An 18,445-nucleotide genomic window follows, 5' to 3' on the forward strand; every position below is an offset into this window, starting at 1 on the left:
CCTAGTGAACTCCTGTGTGCTGATGGCCAAATTGAACAGAATATTTGGGTTCCTAAATTTTCTTCAGACTCCTGACTTCTCACTAGTCATCAGAGCCAAAACACTTTGCAAAAATCTGTTGGGTATTATTGGGGCTGTTTGTTTGTTTTACCAGTAGACAACGACAGCACTAAGCTGATTCCTTCAGCCTCAAGGAGCTCTCCTGTCCCAGATACTCTGTTGGTGTAGTTTTTATGATTGTTCATGATACTCATATTTCAGAGTTAATTTTTATAATAATTCTGTGGTTTTGTCAGAGAGAACTCCTTTGAAAGAACATCAGTTGACAACATGGATAGAAAGGAAGAGGTGTTTTCAGTGTGCCCCAAAAGGGAAAAAAAAACCCCACACTTTTATAACAATCCTTATTTCTTAGCTTGATGCTTATAAAGATGTATCAGACACATCTATGTGATGTGATCAGGTAAAACTGCACTGCAAGCATTTCTCAGGAGCTAGCCTCCAGCACATCCACTGCGTATTCCTCAGATACGTGGCACTTTGTCATGGCTAATTCCCAGCCAGTTAATACTATTAGAATCCTAACCATTGGCCCCAAACCCCTGTGCAGATCATACTCTAGGAAAACACATCAAGCCCTTTGTGATTCTGCAGTGCAACCAATTTAATCTGCCTCTTGCACGTAATAGCTATCAGTGCCATGTTCTCAGATAATAAATCGTTGGCTTCATAACATAGCCCAGTTTACTCTGTGTATACCATTAACTATTAGGACAAAAAGTAGATTTATCTATACCTCCTTGTGGTTGAGCTCAAAGCCAATAATGTTCTGTCTTTAATGGGGGCAACTGCTTGTAAAGGGGTGCAGCCCGGGTGTGGCTTCTTCACGGTGGTCGTCAATGCTCATTCTTGTGCTATACCAACTTTTTTGTCATACCTGCCCTGCCGCTGGTGGCTGGTGTGACTGCAGGGACACAAACCTTCCTTAGCTGTGAGATTTCAGCTGCTTCTGTAGAGTTTTCTGCACCCTTAGCAGGCTGACAGGACTATAAAGAGCTGAATCTCAGTGCCATTAGGGAGTATCCAAGGGATAAGTTCAATAGCTTTTAGCTGAGGACACAATGAAATAAATTACCTGCAGGTATGTTAGCTTATAAAGGGAGAAATTATAGTGTCTTCAGTGGAGGCTAAATGTTTTAGGCAGGCTTCCACCATGAGATCTGCAGGTACCCAAGGTAAGTATGCGTATAGTTTAGTCAAGCTTCTGTGTATGCCAGATTAGGACTGAGTCCTTGAGTTATTGTGGGTTATATCTTTGAAATGGTACATGCTTTCATGCTTTTTCTTTCTTAAGAATTTGATACCAAGTGAGCAGGGTCTGAAGGTCTGCCTTGGGCAAATTGTGATGTGGACGATGAAGATCTTTTTGTGCTTTCATGAAGCTCTCTGAAAACAGGGGTGATGCTTTTTTTGTTATAGTCCTGGGCTAATTATATTTAATTATGCGTGGTGGTTGTTTTTTTCTGTTTTGTTTTGTTTCAACTCATATGACTTCTCCATCTTGCCTACTTCTCCCACAACTGATTTTATGCTACTTTTAGGGAGATGTCCCCCGCCCTCTTTTATCTTAAATTGCTTTCATAATTCTTTTCCGCTTGAAATAAGTTGGGTTTTTTTTTTAGAACCACTTTCATTACAAGTTTTACTAGGGAGTAAAGCCTGTAATATTGAGATAAGATCAAACAAAATTCTGTCTGTAATGAAATCACGAATAAGTTCCACTGTAATTATAAAACAGAAGTGGCCCGGTTCTCCTTTCTTACCCACTTAATTTAGGACTTGATAAGCGAAAGTGCTTAAAGACATCAAAATAGCTGATGTGTTTATCTTTTGTCCAGAGTTGGGAGTGCTTCTCTGAACTGGAGCCACGTACCAGTCACTTTGTTGATTTTAGTGCTGTCATATTTGATGTGCGTTGGCTTAAGCACAGGAAACCAGCAACAAACAACGAACTTGCAAAAGCTACTCAAGTTTTGAGGAAAAACTCCAGAAATCTGAACTGCAAAATCAGCGGCAAATTGGGAAAATTCTTTTTCAAAATATTTGTTCTGCAGTCTTTTTCTTTATTCTTTTCTAACGTGAGCTTCCATGAACTCCTGTTCCGATAGATCACAGTTCCATTAGCTAGCTGAAGATAGCACCTAGCCAGACACCGACCACACGGGTTTTTTTCCTGTTGTCTAGCCCAACACAGGATTATGGCAGGGTTTGGTTTAGTAGTGCAGAGTCTTCTGGGGATCCCTGTCCAGGGGTGGTTAAGCTCAGCAGTGCGAGCAGGAGGGTATGCTTTCTTATCTCACACCCCTTCTTCCAGCCGGTTGAAAGGGAGTCCCACAGTCCTCTGGTCACGCTCTTCTTGACTGAAGAGTTATTTTGTAGTGGAGACCACTATAGAGAAGCAGAATGAAAGCTTCCTCTTATGTTACACGTTTCACTGAGATGAAACTACAAAAAGTTAACCAGGTCCTGAAAGCATTATGTCCTTGGCTTGGACTCCAGACAGTGCAGTTACTCTAACTCTCGCAGGCTGGTGCAGCACCGCTGTCGGCATCCTTGGCCTGCAGGCAGGGGCTCACGCTGCCATCAGCGGTGAGCACTGCCCGGCGTTCCTGGAGCACCGGGTGAGGGGAGCAAGTGCCACAGGGCAAAGGAAACCTCTTCTCCTGCAGCTCCCGTTAGCAATCTTGTCACGGCCAGCAAAATTGTTTTAGCAGGGAGCGTACCAGATGGTATTGATGCCCCGTCTTCTTGCCGTGCTGGCAGGCAGGATTCCTGGCTAGGCATCCAGTCAGATGCCCATTTGGATGCTACAGGCCTCTGCTCCAGAGAAGTGGCCTCGGCACGGGGGAGAGGTGTTTGTTACTACTTACGGTGAACAGCACATCAGCTTGTTTTGTTTTGGATGCACAGGTGAACAAATAAGTATGTGTTTGTATTTGTGATACAGGAATACTGCCAGATCAGTCAAACAAAATATGCTGCGAAACATTGGAAGTCTTTCCTCCTGAACTAATTTTCTTAAAGTATTTCAGTAATGTACATTCCAAGTTAAATCTTTAGAAGTCATTTACAGTGAGCCAGCACCTTAGGCTTCGTTGTTTGTATTTTATCTAGGAAAGTACCAGACCAGAGAAAACAATATATTCCTTCAGATTTGTTTGAGTTTATCAGATTTTGGCACTCTCATTTGACACAAACACAGTATCCTAATTACTGCTTGCTTTCCTTCCCATTCAGACTGCCCACACCTCCGAGTGGGCAAGAAGCCGTCAAGCAGTGCATGCTTTAATTTAACTTTCAGTGGTGCATGAGCTCCACAGCAGCTGATGGACCTGGACTGTCCCATGCCCTGTGCTGGATGGGCCAGTCTTCCCTTCCCTTTTCCCTTCCCTTTTCCCTTCCCTTTTCCCTTCCCTTTTCCCTTCCCTTTTCCCTTCCCTTTTCCCTTCCCTTTTCCCTTCCCTTTTCCCTTCCCTTTTCCCTTCCCTTCTGCTGCTGCAGCGCAGAGCTGCCGGGAGGCGGCAGCACGCCATCTGGCCTGGCTTCCAAATTGCATCACCTGAACTCATGAAATTATCAGCATCTCATTTGTGCAGCTGTCTGTGTAACACTAGCGCCTGAGGAATATTGCTGTGCTTGTTAAATCCATCACGGCTGTGCTTCTTTGTGAAGATCAGCATGTGTGCGGCGTGGAGAGTGCAAGTCAAACCCTAGTTACTGATCTGAGTCAGGTTGAAGACAAACAGCGCGGTTCTTAAAATGGCACAAGCAAGGTCGTCTTCAGAACTTAGCCTGGTAATAAATTACGAGGGTCATAGTTCTTAAAGCCCCATAATTATTGATTGTAACATGAGATGCTGTTCTTTAAAAACATAAAGGCATTCTTTTGCAAACTGCTGAAAGGTTGAGAAGATCCCCTCCTGGAAACACTTTGCATTATTCTTCCTGTTCTGAAAATGGCACCTGTTCATAAAAATTGATTCCAGAACCCAAGGTGCATTTAGTCTTCAGGAGCATTAAACCTTCTGTTGAATCAGAGTATTTATTCCTAAGAAAATAAAGGCTCTGTTGTTCCAGCTCTTGTTAATGTTAACAGACAACAACCACTTGCATTGGTACTTGTTCTTTTCTGGTATCTGTCTCCTGTGAATGTTTCTCCATGTTCTTAGTTTCCTGTCAAGGTAACTCTCCAAAGGACTGTAGAAAATCCGTGCTACGGAGCTGCCTGTATTGTTGTTATTGTTACCCAGCTGACTACAAACGGCTTACAACCCCAGACAGTGGGGCTGCCTTTCTGATCTGCTGCAAGGTGGTATCTTCGTTTTTAAGTGAGCATCTTTAATTTTGTTTCTTTCAGGAAGCATTGTGAGCGTGGGAGATCCTAAGAAGAAATACACTCGATTTGAAAAAATTGGCCAAGGGTAAGTCCAGTCACAGTTACTTATACAAAAACATGGGCCGGGTATTTTGCTGGTGTAATATCAAACATGAAATCGGGCAAGCTCCAAACATGTTCAGATTATGGGGTTAGATCCTCCTGTCTCTCAGTACTGATGAGAATTTATAACTCTGGTCTGAAGGCATAGTCGAAGACAACTCGATGCTGGCAATGGCTTGTTTGCAGCAAGAAGCAGGACCTGGGAGATGTACTGTCCCTCAAGCGCGTGGCACCTATCTGCTTATTTTCTTAGGAGAAATCATTTTTGTATGTCTCAAAATAATATGGCCATGCTAAAGAAAGGAGAAGAAACTTTATTGCCTAAAAGAGCAACTTACCACCTGGTAGTTGTCAGATAAATAACAGTTCTCAATAACATTTCTTTCAAATGTTTTGCTTAAAAGAATATTCAATGACCAGGATTATAACCACATAGTTTAGAAATTGAAACCAGAGGTTAAATAATAAACTCTCTTTTCTAGCAGAGGTAGCAAAAAATAAAAATTCGATAATAAACACAATGACAATGTGCTAAGTATTTGGTGACAAAATGCATCATCTGCCTGATCGTAGACCACTTGTGGATCCTGCAGGTTTTAGGAGTTTACTGAAAATAATCCACCAAGCTATTTCCTTTTGAAACTCAACTTTGCTTACTGTAAATATTTCCTATGCGAGGAGGCAAGAACAAACAAAATTACATCAAAATTAGGTATCTAACTTGCATTTTAAATATGGACAGACTCCCTGCTTGGTCGAAGTTTCCTTGGCTGTGTTGTAATTCCAGGAGGGCTAGCGCCATTTGTGTAACGCCAGGATCCTGCTGCTGTCAGCTTATGACAGAAGCTGTTTAGACATCAGGAGATCGTTTTCTGCCTCACTGTTTGTGAGGTTTGAACTCAGGGTAGCACGTTGCTGACCTAGAACTGATAAGATACTGCAGAAAGCCAGACACACTCGTGCTCTTTCTCTGGCAGGCTGTATCGTAGATGTATCTTGTTTGGTAGGGCACTTGTGGGAAGGTGATTCTGCTCCATTCATTGTATAAAAACCTTTCCTCAGATTCCAGCTTGCTTTCTACCCAAAGCTTTGGTTCTTATTGTCATTTGTAAAATGTCAGGGGACACTTAGAGCTGTGCCAGTCTCTCAAAACATGTGTCAACTGAAGAAGTGAGAGTCAGAATAAACATGCGTGTGAAGCAGATTATTGCTGTCACCATGAGAATATGACCGTCACCCTCATAATCTTTTATTTTGACAGTCCTAGGAGTGAGCTTGTACAAAGGTGCCTCAACAACTGGTGGAAAGACAAGTGGCTAATATCTGGCCCAAAAGGGTATCTAAATTCATTTCCTCCAGCTCTTAGTACAGCCTGAAGATTGCATGCCCTTCTCACAGAGGGGCGTGCTGCCGTAACCAGCTCATGACTGTAATGCCGCAGGTCAATTTACAGTGATGGGGAAAGATCGTAAAGAAAAAAAGTCATCACAAAGGTAATAAAAGAGGATGATCAGGAGGGACTGGACTGCTGCATGGCTGGGGTTAACGCGTCTGTCTGCAGCAGGGCTGGGCTGAGATGCACTGCCTCAGATGGTGCTGATGTGCTTAGTTGATGCAGGTGCCAGTTCCTGAGCTGCCCGCCTTTGCAGTGAGTTGGGTACAGTTATGCCAAAGGCACTAGTAGTGTTGGAAGCGAGTAGTTTTTTAGTAGCTGCTCATGAGAGCACTGCAAGGCAGCAAGAGAACTGCAGGTAGAGAGTGACTTCTTATGCAAGGAAAAGCAACTTGACGGGCTCGTAGCACTTCATGGCTTCATACAGCTGGTAAGTTTAATAAACGGCGTGATGGTTTTACAGCCCCTTTGCAGCGAACGGTCGTCAGCAGCCCTGTGCTGAAGAACAGGTCAGCTTCAGTGCTGAGTCTCTGGTTTGTCATCTGTCTCCAGCTGAGGACTGAAGATGCTGCTGACACCGGAGGAAACTTAGTTAACTAGTGCTTGATAAAGAAGCTGTGTTTGCTCAAGCAGTGTTAGCTCTTGCTAGAAAGAGAAATTAGTATGGAGCCATGAGCAGCCTGGGTTCAGGTTGTTTTTTTTTAACTTGTACTGCACTGCATCACAATGACACAGATCTAATTGTGAGCCCTGGTACTTGCCTAACTGCATTAAACCCAAGATATTACAGAAGTGTTTAAAAGTTAGATACAGATCAGAAATTATAGTTGCTTAGAAGTAAAAGTTGGTAATGCAGAATCGCAGAGCCCTTGCAATTAATTCACAGCTTTACTTAAATTACTCACCTTTATCTAAACTCCTCACAGATGGCCTGGAGCATACGAAAAGCATCCTAATTTAAATAGCTGTTTTTAAATAAACCCTGACAGGACTTTTCTCAGGAGGTACATCACAGTGTTAGCAAGTCTGAATAAATGGTGTTGGCTTTTTATGAAAACAAATTGGATTAATCTCGACAATTAGTCATAGGAAAATGCATTTGCATTTATATTAAAAGAATACATGGCGTGCCCAATGAGAACATTGTTCTCAACGCAGACACACGGTCTCTGGTGCCTGTTGAATTAAAATGCTTCAGAAATATTTTAGCCTGCAGGTAAACAATCACGAATAAACTGATTTTTGGCATTTTCAGTGAGTGGGACCCTTGCCGGATGTATGTTCCCGCTTCTCAGGATTCCTGCCCATGCAGACATGGACTTCTTAAATGACAGCAGTGTAAACCTGTGGTTTAGCTCAGAAGGAAGCCCCATTAGGGTTTACAAGCCCGCAGTTGCTTTTAAACCCAAAGGGATTTCCTCTGATGGTGGCCTTTCTGGCCCTTCACATCATTACAGGGGAGCAACCTCTTTTAACGAGAGGCCGATGGCAAACAAAACCCCACGCTGTCTAGTCTGCAGGTGAGCACGCCATTTATTTCTGGTGGCTCTACAACACAACCGACATCTGCCATGGAGGCAAGACATAGACACCATGAAGAGTCCTTCACGTGTCTGGTGCATCTAACAGAAGCAGCTGCTGATGACTCTTGACACACAAAGCAGCTGTCTAAGGATCCTCTGTTTTGAGTAGTTCTCCATTTGCGTGTGAAACAATACATGCCTTAACCTGCTCTAGCTGTGACCTCGCAGGATGGCTGGAGAATAGTTTCCTTGCATGCTGGAGAAAGCCATGTCTAGATCCTTTCCTCAAATGGCTGCCACATGTCTTCAGGGTTCTCAGAATGACTGCATGGTGTTGCCTGAATTTTGCAGATGGATTCAAATCAGAGGGCTGAGAAGGCATAACTAGACTGTGTATGTTACATTCCCTGGAAAAAACCCACACACATCCATGCACAAAAAGGGGAGGAAAAAAAAATAACAAAGCAAAACTCAAGAAAATGGAAAAATAATTAAATATATTATTTTCCATTTTTTGTAGACTCCCCCTTAAGTTTTGAACTAAAATAATTCAGTGTGTACAACTGAAATTTGCACCAGGCCTTTTTCTTCATGTTGGACATAAGTTTTATCTTGGATACCCTGCATGACAGAGGGCTGGTGGGCTGCTGCCTGAAGGAGTGGGTGACCAGAGGTGATTTATAAACAGTACAGGCAGCAGAGATCTCCTGTCTGGGCTTGCTTTCACTCATAGGGACTAAACAGCTTCTCTCTTTTTTTTTTTTTGTTTTTTGTTTTTTGTTTCCAGGGCATCGGGAACTGTTTATACGGCAATCGACATTGCCACAGGACAAGAGGTAAGCGTCAATGGTCCCAGCAGGTTCTGCAGGTATTCAGTGCTTTCTCCTCTGGTGCAAACTGTGGATGGGAGTTTTGGGTCACTAGTAGATCTTTACTGCAAAGGCTGTTCCTCCAAAGCACGGACTAGTGTCAGCTGGGAAAACACATCTTCTGCTGTCCTCGGTTTTTCAGTGAAAGCTTTTTAAGGGTGATGTGGTTCTGTGCCTCAGTAACTGAACAGCCATCCACTTTCCAGCAACTGTTACACTGAGGTGTTGATTAATGCCTGAAAAGGTGCCTGCAAATTCCTGGGGGGAGGTCCTGGTCCCCCTGGAATCAGTAAGAGCCTTGGTGCTCTCTGTGCTTGGGTTGCTGCTTCGCCCATAGCTTTTAAGGCCGATTGTAAGAGATTTCTTTACTTACTCTGTCATCGGAACAGGTCAGTGCTCTCCACAGTCCAGCCTGGTACCACGTTACATCATCCCTGAATGGGTATTTAATGGCAAGAAATCTGTAAAGAAATGCCAGCAAGCTTTTTGGGCCTGATAAAAACTACGTCATTTTTATTGCCAGTGTAAATGTATCGGTTTAGAAATTGTTGTATCTCTGTTCCCCGGTGTGCATGAAGTTGTGCTATTACAGAAAATGTTGGTCTATATGTAATATGTACAATTTAACTCTGTACATTTACAGCATAAAATCTGCCTGCAGACCCGGCCATAGATCGGTTAGCAATACAAATTGTAAAATTTAAAGATCTGTCATAATGAGAGGCCTCAGGAGAACCCTGGAGGTGATCACAGATTCCCCTGTTGCTGTGAGGAATACTTCATTACGTCGCTTAGTTTCGGGCAGACTTTGTCCTTATTAACTACCAGAAAGAATGGAAGGAGCGAAGTGGTATCTTTCAGAGAAGGACACGCTAGCTGTGTCTTAATTACTAAATATATTAATGCATCAACTAGCTGATGGAGGCTGCTGTCATTCAGTCCCAATTTATCTTAATCACAGGTTCAGACAGTAATACTACTTAGCATTTTCTCCACCATGTGTTTCATCTTCAAAGTATAGTGCAAGACCTAATTAACGAGAGATCGTGTTTAGGATGGAATTTTGTGGTTTAGTCATACTGAAGCTGGTTGACACACACACTGACGAATGAGATGACATATACCAGGAGCAAAGATCTCTCCTAAATAATACAGTTGTGTTTAGGTCCAGTGTCAGTGACAGCCCATTACAGCCCATGAACTGGTCTCAGGGAAGTGGGGGGCCAGGGAGGTGAGAAACAAATCTTGAAGGACAGCAGTGTTAGCGCTGACAGTCCCTGCTCCAGCATGGGCTCCCCATGGGGTCACAGTCTCCTTCGGGCACCCCCCTGCTCCGGTGTGGGGTCCTCCACGGGCTGCAGGTGGATATCTGCTCCACCATCATCCTCCATGGGCTGCAGAGGGACGGCCTGCCTCACCATGGTCTTCTCCGTGGGCTGCAGGGGAATCTCTGCTCTGGCGCGTGGAGCACCTCCTCCCCCTCCTTCTGCACTGACCTTGGTGCCTGCAGAGTTGTTCCTCTCACATTCTCACTCCTCTCTCCTAGCTGCTGTTTTGCAGCAGGTTTTTTCCCCCCCTTAACTATGTCATCCCAGAGGGGCTACCTCCATTGCTGATGGGCTCAGCCTTGGCCAGCAGCAGGTCCATCTTGGAGCCAGCTGGCACTGGCTCTATCAGACATGGGGGAAGCTTCTGGCAGGTTCTCACAGCAGCAACCCCTGCAGCCCCCCACTACCAAAACCTGGCCATGCAAACCCAAAACACTGCTTGCAAAACCTGCATGAATAATAATAGTGGTGATAAACTAAGGACATTTGAGAAGATTGTAGGTCCAGAGAGTGTTGTTAGAGATTTGTGTTTGATAGTTTAAAGATCATTTTTAAAGATTTTTACAAGGCAAAATGTATATGGCCATGTGTCCTGTAACTAGCACTCAAGCTAGCAGAGAAATAGGGTGTTGTAAGCTACTGAGCTCTTACGTCTAATAACAGGACAGTTTGGCACAGCTGTGCTACATCATTCCACAAACACTCACTCCACGTTCATTCTGATCTCGTGCAACAGACTGCTTAAGTTAATGGTTTTTGCTGTCATTTTAGGTGGCCATAAAGCAAATGAATCTCCAACAACAGCCCAAAAAGGAACTAATTATTAATGAAATCCTAGTCATGAGGGAAAATAAGAACCCCAATATTGTTAACTATTTAGACAGGTAAGTAGTTCTGGTATTATCACATGAATATTCATTTACATACTGCAAGCCAAAGGTTTAAAACAAACAAACAAACCCACCCAACCTTTGGTCACTGGCAGAAAATTGACCTGTATTATTTATCTACTCATATACAATGTATGGGAGGAGGCTGGGTTTTGTCTACATTAATCATTTCTGGTATATATTAGTTGAAGACTGTTTTCAAAAACCTGGATCAGTCATATCTTACTAAACAGCCTGTAAGTTCACTATCTCCATGTTGTTTTGTTGTTGTTTTTGTTGGGTTTTTCTAGTTGATCATATTTTCTGTGTTTTATGGTAAGTGCTGATAAATCATCATAGAAATTATTTCCTTTGGGCTGTTCCCACTATTTTCCATTGCTGTGGATGCCAGGAAGACTAGGTTCTTGTTTCCAGAAACACGTAATTTGCCAGTTTTAAATTGTTTTTCCTGTTTCTGAATGTATTTTATGTAAGGTTTTCCAAACTGTTGACGAATTTCTGTCCTCAGTGGTACACACCCTCCTACCATGAACAGCTGTGAAAGTTCTGTTGCCTTGTTCCTGGAGTTAATCATGGAATTTATGCATTGAGATGATGAACCAGGTGATGTGATATGTCCTGGTTCAAGATTTATCTTTGCTGTTACTAAACAGCATTTTTCACTTGCTTGCCATCTAAGACGTCTAATTTTTCACTTACTTGCCTTTCTCATTTAGACCACACAGATTCTGAGTACTGTATAGCCTAGAAGGAATGTCTATTCATTTTATTCTCTCTTCATTTAAAACTACCTGGGAACAAAAATCAACTGTAGTCTTTTTCATAAGGTAATTTAGCTATACACGTTCATCTCAACGCCATTGTTTTCTTCTTTCAGCTACCTAGTCGGTGATGAACTCTGGGTGGTTATGGAGTACTTGGCTGGAGGCTCTTTAACCGATGTTGTTACAGAGACGTGTATGGATGAGGGACAGATAGCAGCCGTCTGTAGGGAGGTAAGGGATCCTGCACGTGCTTCCAATTGCTTGGGCAGGGTGGTACTTCTAAACAGGTGGTAAGTACATGAGTGGTTTCATGTTCAGAGCTTTGTTTCTGTGTTGCTTTTATAATATGGAGAAGAAAGAGCATCTTAAGCGAACTGTCTGCCATTTTCACTGCACTTATTATACTCTGTTATCATACTCTTACATACTGTTATTGTACTATCTCTCTTTAGTTTTACTATTCTGAACTTTGCCTCCTTAAACACTTGCCTGGAGTATGTCTGTGCTGCATTCCTTGTCTGTAAAAGCAAACGTGATGGTGGCAGAGTTTTAAAATAACAGCAAAGAAAAATAGAAATTTGTTTATCAGAGTCCTCAGCTTAAAAGGATAGCATTCCACCCAAAATGGTGTTTGCTTCTGAAAAATGACTAACATGCTATTTCTAAATCTGCTGTAAAGCCTAACAATAAAATCATGGTCATGCAACCTCCCACCCAAAAGTGATCCACTTCATACCGAAGGAAGGGACTTTTTTCCTTTTTCTTTTTTGGAAAACAATAGTTTGTCATATGGATGGAGAAAGCACATCCATTGCAGCAGCAGTCATTCTGTTCGTGCTTTTTAGGGTATAGTCTGTAACAATAATTGGCATTTCTTTTTCAAAAGCTAATATGCCTTCATTTAGAAAGTTATTACTCTAATAGTATGGAAGCAGCAAGCTATTCCTCTTGACAGCACAATATTCTGCCATTACTCACAATTCATCTAGAAATTAAATCTTTTAGAGCCATTTCCTTTCTTGGGTGATGAAATCAGGTCATTAATTTTTACCCTCGTGTTTCTTTTTTATCTATCAGTGCCTGCAAGCACTGGATTTCCTTCATTCAAACCAAGTGATTCACAGAGACATCAAAAGTGACAATATTCTTCTCGGAATGGATGGATCTGTCAAATTGAGTAGGTATTCTCAGTCAGGCGCAGCGTTCTCAGGATGTGGTGCAGGGCTGCTTTTGACTGTCTGCCAGTTACCCAAAAGTGATGTCTGCGGTAGTGCGCTGGCCACTGCTGCAAGCTAAGAGCATGATTCCAACCTGCAGAGAGGTCTAGAGAGGGAAGAGGTATCAAGAGTGTTTTTGGTTTGTGTACGTCCCTTCCAGAGGGAGAGAGCTACGATCTAAGGCTTCAAGTGAATAAAAACCACCGCATGAAACTTGAGGGGTTTTTAAGTGGCCAATTCAGTATTTCCTTGGCTACAGCACTGAGTAAACAGAGCACGGCCGCTTTTCCAGCTAGATTCTCAGGCATATAGCAGGGATTTCTTTTGCTTGGTTTCATAATTCAAGCTGGCTTTAACAATACTTGTTTTTCTCCTCAGCTGATTTTGGCTTCTGTGCTCAGATCACCCCTGAGCAGAGTAAACGGAGCACAATGGTCGGGACTCCTTACTGGATGGCACCAGAAGTGGTGACAAGAAAAGCATACGGCCCCAAAGTGGACATCTGGTCACTTGGGATCATGGCAATAGAAATGGTGGAAGGAGAACCTCCTTACCTTAATGAAAATCCTCTCAGGGTAAGCTGCAAATAAAGTCAGATACCACTGTGCTTTTAATCTCTCCTGTGTTTTGTCTCCCGTGAGACAAAATCCCAGTCACATCAGCTTGAACTGGTCCTAGCAAGGCCAGCTTCAAAAACCGTCACTGGAGCATATCAGCATGTACTGTAGCACAGATACTTGTAGTAAACTAATGTATTGTTAATGCTTTGAAGTTTTCAGTTTTATCCTAATTCCTTAAAATGAAATGACCAGTTCTTATACCAAATGAGCGTGCAATAGTGGAGGAATGTATACCAAGATAAAACCTCATGACTGATAGCTGAAACAAAGTTAAATGCTGCACAGTTAACTCCTGATAGGATGCAGGAATTTATGAGGAAATTAATTTTGACCTATGTGTATACATACATAATTTTTGTTAAGGCTAGAAATAAAATAGAGCATGACCTTTAGCTTTTCTCGTAGCAGTAAGGCTGTGCTCTCTCTGGTCTTTGGCACCCAGACTTTGTACTCTGGACTGAAAGCAGAAACAGAAGGGTCAGGAAATATCCCCAGCCATGCTGCCTGAGAAAGGAATACAACAATTATCCAAATGTCAGTCTTCCACCCTTTTTGAAAAAGGGTTCCTGAGTTTTCTTGGAAGGCTTCTCTTGGTTTGGTAGGTGCCCTGAGGTTTTTGTTCCAGCGCACACATGGGGAGCGATGTGCGCTGTGCTACCTCGTGAGCGGGGATGAGAAACAAACAGGTTTGGATTCAGACTGGTGCTGAATGAGCAGAGTGCACCATAGCAGGCAGGGTGGCAGCAGGCCTGAGCCACTGCAGCCCAGTTTTACCAGGACAGACTTTTGCACATCACCAGTTTTGCTTTAGTTTCCTGCAAAGACAGGACACCACATTCCACTTGCTTCCATGGAAGACCCTTGCAAAAATTGCACTTGTCTTGTATAAGGCAGCAAAAACAGACGAAGAGAATTAGCATTACTGGTCTGGATGCTGAAAATTCCCTGCTTCCTTAACCTCAAATGTTGATGAGGGCTCCTCCAGAAGTCTCAGGTCAACTGTTAGATCACTGGATTCCTTGTCTCGGACCAAATTCACATTCAGTTATTCCTGCCCTTACCCAGATTATTTGAAATGCTCTTGTTCTCCATACATGCCTCATCTCCCGCTGGAGTTAAGATCAACTTGAACACTTAGAGCTTGAAGGCATCTTCAGGTGTCTGAGTAAAATTGCAGCAGATTAAAATCAGGCAGCTGAAGTTGGTACCATCTGTATTAGCTTCCCGGACTCTTTTGCAGAGGTTCTTGCACCTGAGCTAGGAACAGTGAACAGCTGGTGATGGACCGCCTGAAGTTCCCCAGTTATCAGCCAGTTTTATTAAGGTAAATCAACCCCAGCAGGACAGGATCCATCTGCTGTTGTATGTGGAATCAGAGACCTGAGTGAGAGGTCTCAGCAGTGTCCAAACAGGAGAGCTTATAAGCAAGACCTGTTTTTACAGCTAAGTGGGTTTTGGGTGATCTTTAATTTTTATGAATGATTGTTTTAATAATGGAAGGCATGCAGGAGCTTCAGTTACTGACACTAATTTAAATACATAAATAAATTATAAGGACATCAAAGGATCATTAATCATAGAGTTAACAGCAGTCTTAATGTAGATGCATTTGTTGTTTTCCACATGTAGAGCAAAAAAATCCCATGTTGCTCAGGTTCTTTGCAGCCTACGCAGAACTTGCAGGAATGAACCATTTTCCAGCCATGAGCATCCTGGATATTTCTGTGATGGTATTTGTTTTCTGTCACTGCGATTTCCTTCCATCAGGCATGTGCCTAGGGCCTGCAGGACAAACATGGGTGCAATAAATATCCTTTGAAATGCAGGTTGGACCTCCTCAGTTTCAATTTAAAAAAACCCCAACAAAACCAAAAACCAAACCCTAAGCATTTCTGTTTGCTTTTTCATTTATTAACCACAGCACATCAGTTTTCCTCAAAACTGTAGCATGTTTTCCAAATGCTGTGGATCTTCTGGAGTTTCAGACTTCTAAATCATCTGTATATTGTTCTGTCATGTGTCTGGGTGGCCTGGATAACTTTAGGGTATCGTTTTCAGACTGCAGCTATAATTGTATGCCGAATCCTTTCTTGTTTCTTGGTATGTTAAACAAATTAATGAGCTTATTGCCCCTTTGCAGCTACTGCAAACACTCATTTCCTTCGTACTGTACTTGTTTGCCAGCTGTATCGTAGGACAGCAAAAGATACCTGATAAGAAGGAACTTCAGCTTCTCATAGATCTTTTTCTGTTGTAGAAATATTTAAAAGGTGCAGCACCTAGCTGATGATGACTCTTCCTCATGATTCTTATTCTGTGAAAAAACAAGTAACTAAGAGCTCCATTTGTCCTGGCACTCCTCTTTCACAGTCCGGTGAATGTAACTGGAATAAAATTTCCAAGGTTGACATCGGTGCTGGATTCCTTTACCGCAGGAGAAGTAACATCCCTCGTGTAGCACAATTTAAACTGTGTCCAGTGGCTGAGATCAGCTGCAGATGGACAGAATAAGACTGACATTGTGGCATCTATGTTGTGGGAAAAGTAAAGAAACTTCCTTTTATTGTTTTTTACTCTAGGATAGCTCATTTGCCTTTTTAGGCTTGGAAATCTTCCTCTGTATTTAAGAAGATAATAACAAAGTCAGTTTGGTCACGGTCTATTTAAATGCCAGTGGCGCAGAGCTGTTATTATCATGGAAGACTCCTAGGCCTATTTCTGTTATTATTACTGTATATTTTAGACAAATTCTGCAAGTTTAAGTTTGCATAGTTGAAAATGTTTGTCTTATGTCTCTAAATAACATCTTGCAAAAGCAAAATGAACTCATCTCTCTAGCTTCTCAGCGTGTTAGACCTTGGTTACAAGTGAACCGCATTGGATAATGCTCACCCTATGTTTTGCAAAATTACGTTTTCATTCCTTGGCCCAAGGAATACCAGGAAGACTTGGTAAGCTGCATGGAAGTGGCTTTGCTTAAGTAACTTCAGCTTAGCTTAGGCTAGATGCTGTTAAGGAGGAGAAAGGCTGGAATTTTCAAGTGTTTGGACAGGCCTGTGTGCACAGCACGACGGTGCATTCGGTTGAGTTTATGCACGTCATGGAAGGGAACTCATAGAGGACTGACTCAACCCTTAACACAGACAAATACTCCCAATTCTCAGGTAACACTTTGCTTTAGGTTTTGAGTTGTTTCAGCTCTTCTGTCTGTGAAGATGACCCTGAAAACATGAAACAAATGTAATAGATTTGATGTTATCTTTCCTAAAAAAAAAAACCAAACAAACAAAACAACTTTTCTAGAACAGTGGTGTTGAGAGATGAACTGCCCCCAATTCTCACTGGGAAGCTTGCCTGAAACATGAAGATTATAGTTTAAAGGCAACATAGTTTATTCTGCTTCTTGTCCATTTTTGCTGAAATACTCAGTGACCATATTGCTTTCGTAGTCCAAGCCACCTTCTCCATGTCACCAAGCCTGAGCTGTCAATAACCCAACTGCCAAAACCTCCCATTTCTTCCCTGGCAGTTTCTGGGATGGGGACATCATTACTGTATTTGCTCAAGTATCAACATTAGCACAGGGTTACCATAGAGATGAAATTATTTGTTTTTCTGATTAGACCATTAAAAGTTTTTCTTTTATCACGTAAGTGAAGCTGATCTGGAATTTGGAGACTGCTGAAGGACATAGTTGCAGGTGGCTCCTGTCTGCCCAATTACACGTTTTCTTCTTAATATATTTATGTATGGAACTTATGCGTCTGTGTTGAAAATGAGGTTCCAAATTTTTCAGTTTCTTTATCCAAGGAATAAGCTGATGGATTTACTTTGTTTCATCCGGTTACTATTTTTATCAAGAACAGAGCAAAAAAAATTGACTACCGTTGTTTTATGGACGCTGTACTTTAGGGACCAGTGAGCACTGCAGAGATGCATTTTATGTAATAGTCCTTTGAAATAATACAGTTTAGACCAAATTCACTCTTTAAAATAGCCTGTAAAGCTAGTGTCAATACTTGGAGCAGCAAAATGTGCTTTTGCTGATGTAGTTCATATTAACTAGGTCAGCCAACGAAATCAGCTGTCAAGGCAAGATCATTTTGATGTTGGAATAGCTGCGGCTGCATAAGAGTTTTGGGGTTTTTTTGTTGGTATAGAAGAATCATCTCTAACCTTCTGCCAGGGAAGAAACTGCCACTGGAGCTGGACCCCAACAAAAATGGGGTCTATATGAGCAGTTATGGATATGAAAGAAACAGATGGAGTTTCGCATTTGTTTTTTGTCTAGGCGCTGTATCTGATAGCTACGAACGGGACACCAGAGCTGCAGAACCCCGAGCGACTGTCTGCTGTGTTTCGCGACTTTCTGAACTGCTGCCTAGAGATGGACGTGGACAGGCGAGGGTCTGCCAAGGAGCTTCTGCAGGTAAAATCCAAAGCGGCTGCAAGTGAACCAGCTGTACGGTGTAACGGTTTTCTCATCAGCTAAACTCGAAAGTATCAGATGGAACCCCCTCACTTTAGTCTCCAGTCTTGGTGGTTTTCAAATGAAAAATAAGTACAATTGTAGAACGGTTTGGGTTGGAAGGGACCTTTAAGGGTCACCTAGTCCAATGCCCCCTGCAGTGAGCAGAGACATCTTCAACTAGATCAGGTTGCTCAGAGTCCCGTCCAACCTGACCTCGAGTGTTTCCAGGGATGAGGCATCTACCACCTCTCTGGGCAACCTGTGCCAGTGTTTCACCACCCTCATCGTAAAAAATTTCTTCCTTATATCTCACCTGAATCTTCCCTCTTAGTTTAAAACCATTACCCCTTGTCCTATTGTTACAGGCCCTACTAAAAAGTTTGTGCTCATCTTTCTTGTAAGCCCCCTTTAAGTATTGAAAGGCCATGATAAGTTCTCCTTGGAGCCTTCTCTTGTCCAGGCTGAACAACCCCAACTTCATCAGCCTGTCTTCACAGGAGAGGTGCTCCAGCCCTCTGAGCATTTTGTGGCCCTATTTTGGTAGTGTGTTGTGGCAAAATAACTGAAGTGGAACGAGGTACAGAGGCCTGAAATGGCGTTGGTGACTGCTGTACACAGAGATCAAGACCAGGGAGGAACCGGATGAAATCGTCACAGCCAAGCTATCAGAGATTTGGCTGTGGGGTGCTCACTGTGAGCATCCGAGGGGCCCCGGCTTGTCTACCTTGCCCCGCTCTTAGAGGTTTCTGCCACTGAGCCCCACTTTTAGAGGTTTCTGCCACCGAAACAGGGACAGTTGAGCAATACTTGTCACAGCTCCATTTGCTGCCTGGCACAGTCGAGTAGATGAGCACTGCTACAGGTTTACTGCC

At 42.7% G+C, this 18,445-nt stretch overlaps 1 protein-coding gene across 5 annotated transcripts in view; it reads left to right on the forward strand.

The window, feature by feature from the left end:
- The window catches only part of PAK3 (p21 (RAC1) activated kinase 3), a 153,433-nt gene that overhangs the window by 125,659 nt on the left and 9,329 nt on the right, over positions 1-18,445 (forward strand). For all 5 annotated transcript variants that reach the window (XM_075763619.1, XM_075763615.1, XM_075763616.1 and 2 more), the window contains 7 exons: positions 4,418-4,481; positions 8,202-8,250; positions 10,383-10,495; positions 11,379-11,496; positions 12,343-12,442; positions 12,861-13,057; positions 17,394-17,531. In XM_075763619.1, coding sequence (XP_075619734.1) covers positions 4,418-4,481; positions 8,202-8,250; positions 10,383-10,495; positions 11,379-11,496; positions 12,343-12,442; positions 12,861-13,057; positions 17,394-17,531 — 779 coding nt within the window. The remainder of the gene's footprint in view (positions 1-4,417; positions 4,482-8,201; positions 8,251-10,382; positions 10,496-11,378; positions 11,497-12,342; positions 12,443-12,860; positions 13,058-17,393; positions 17,532-18,445) is intronic.

This window comes from Balearica regulorum, chromosome 11 (assembly GCF_011004875.1).
Source record: "Balearica regulorum gibbericeps isolate bBalReg1 chromosome 11, bBalReg1.pri, whole genome shotgun sequence".
In the NCBI taxonomy this organism is placed as follows: Eukaryota; Metazoa; Chordata; class Aves; order Gruiformes; family Gruidae; genus Balearica; species Balearica regulorum.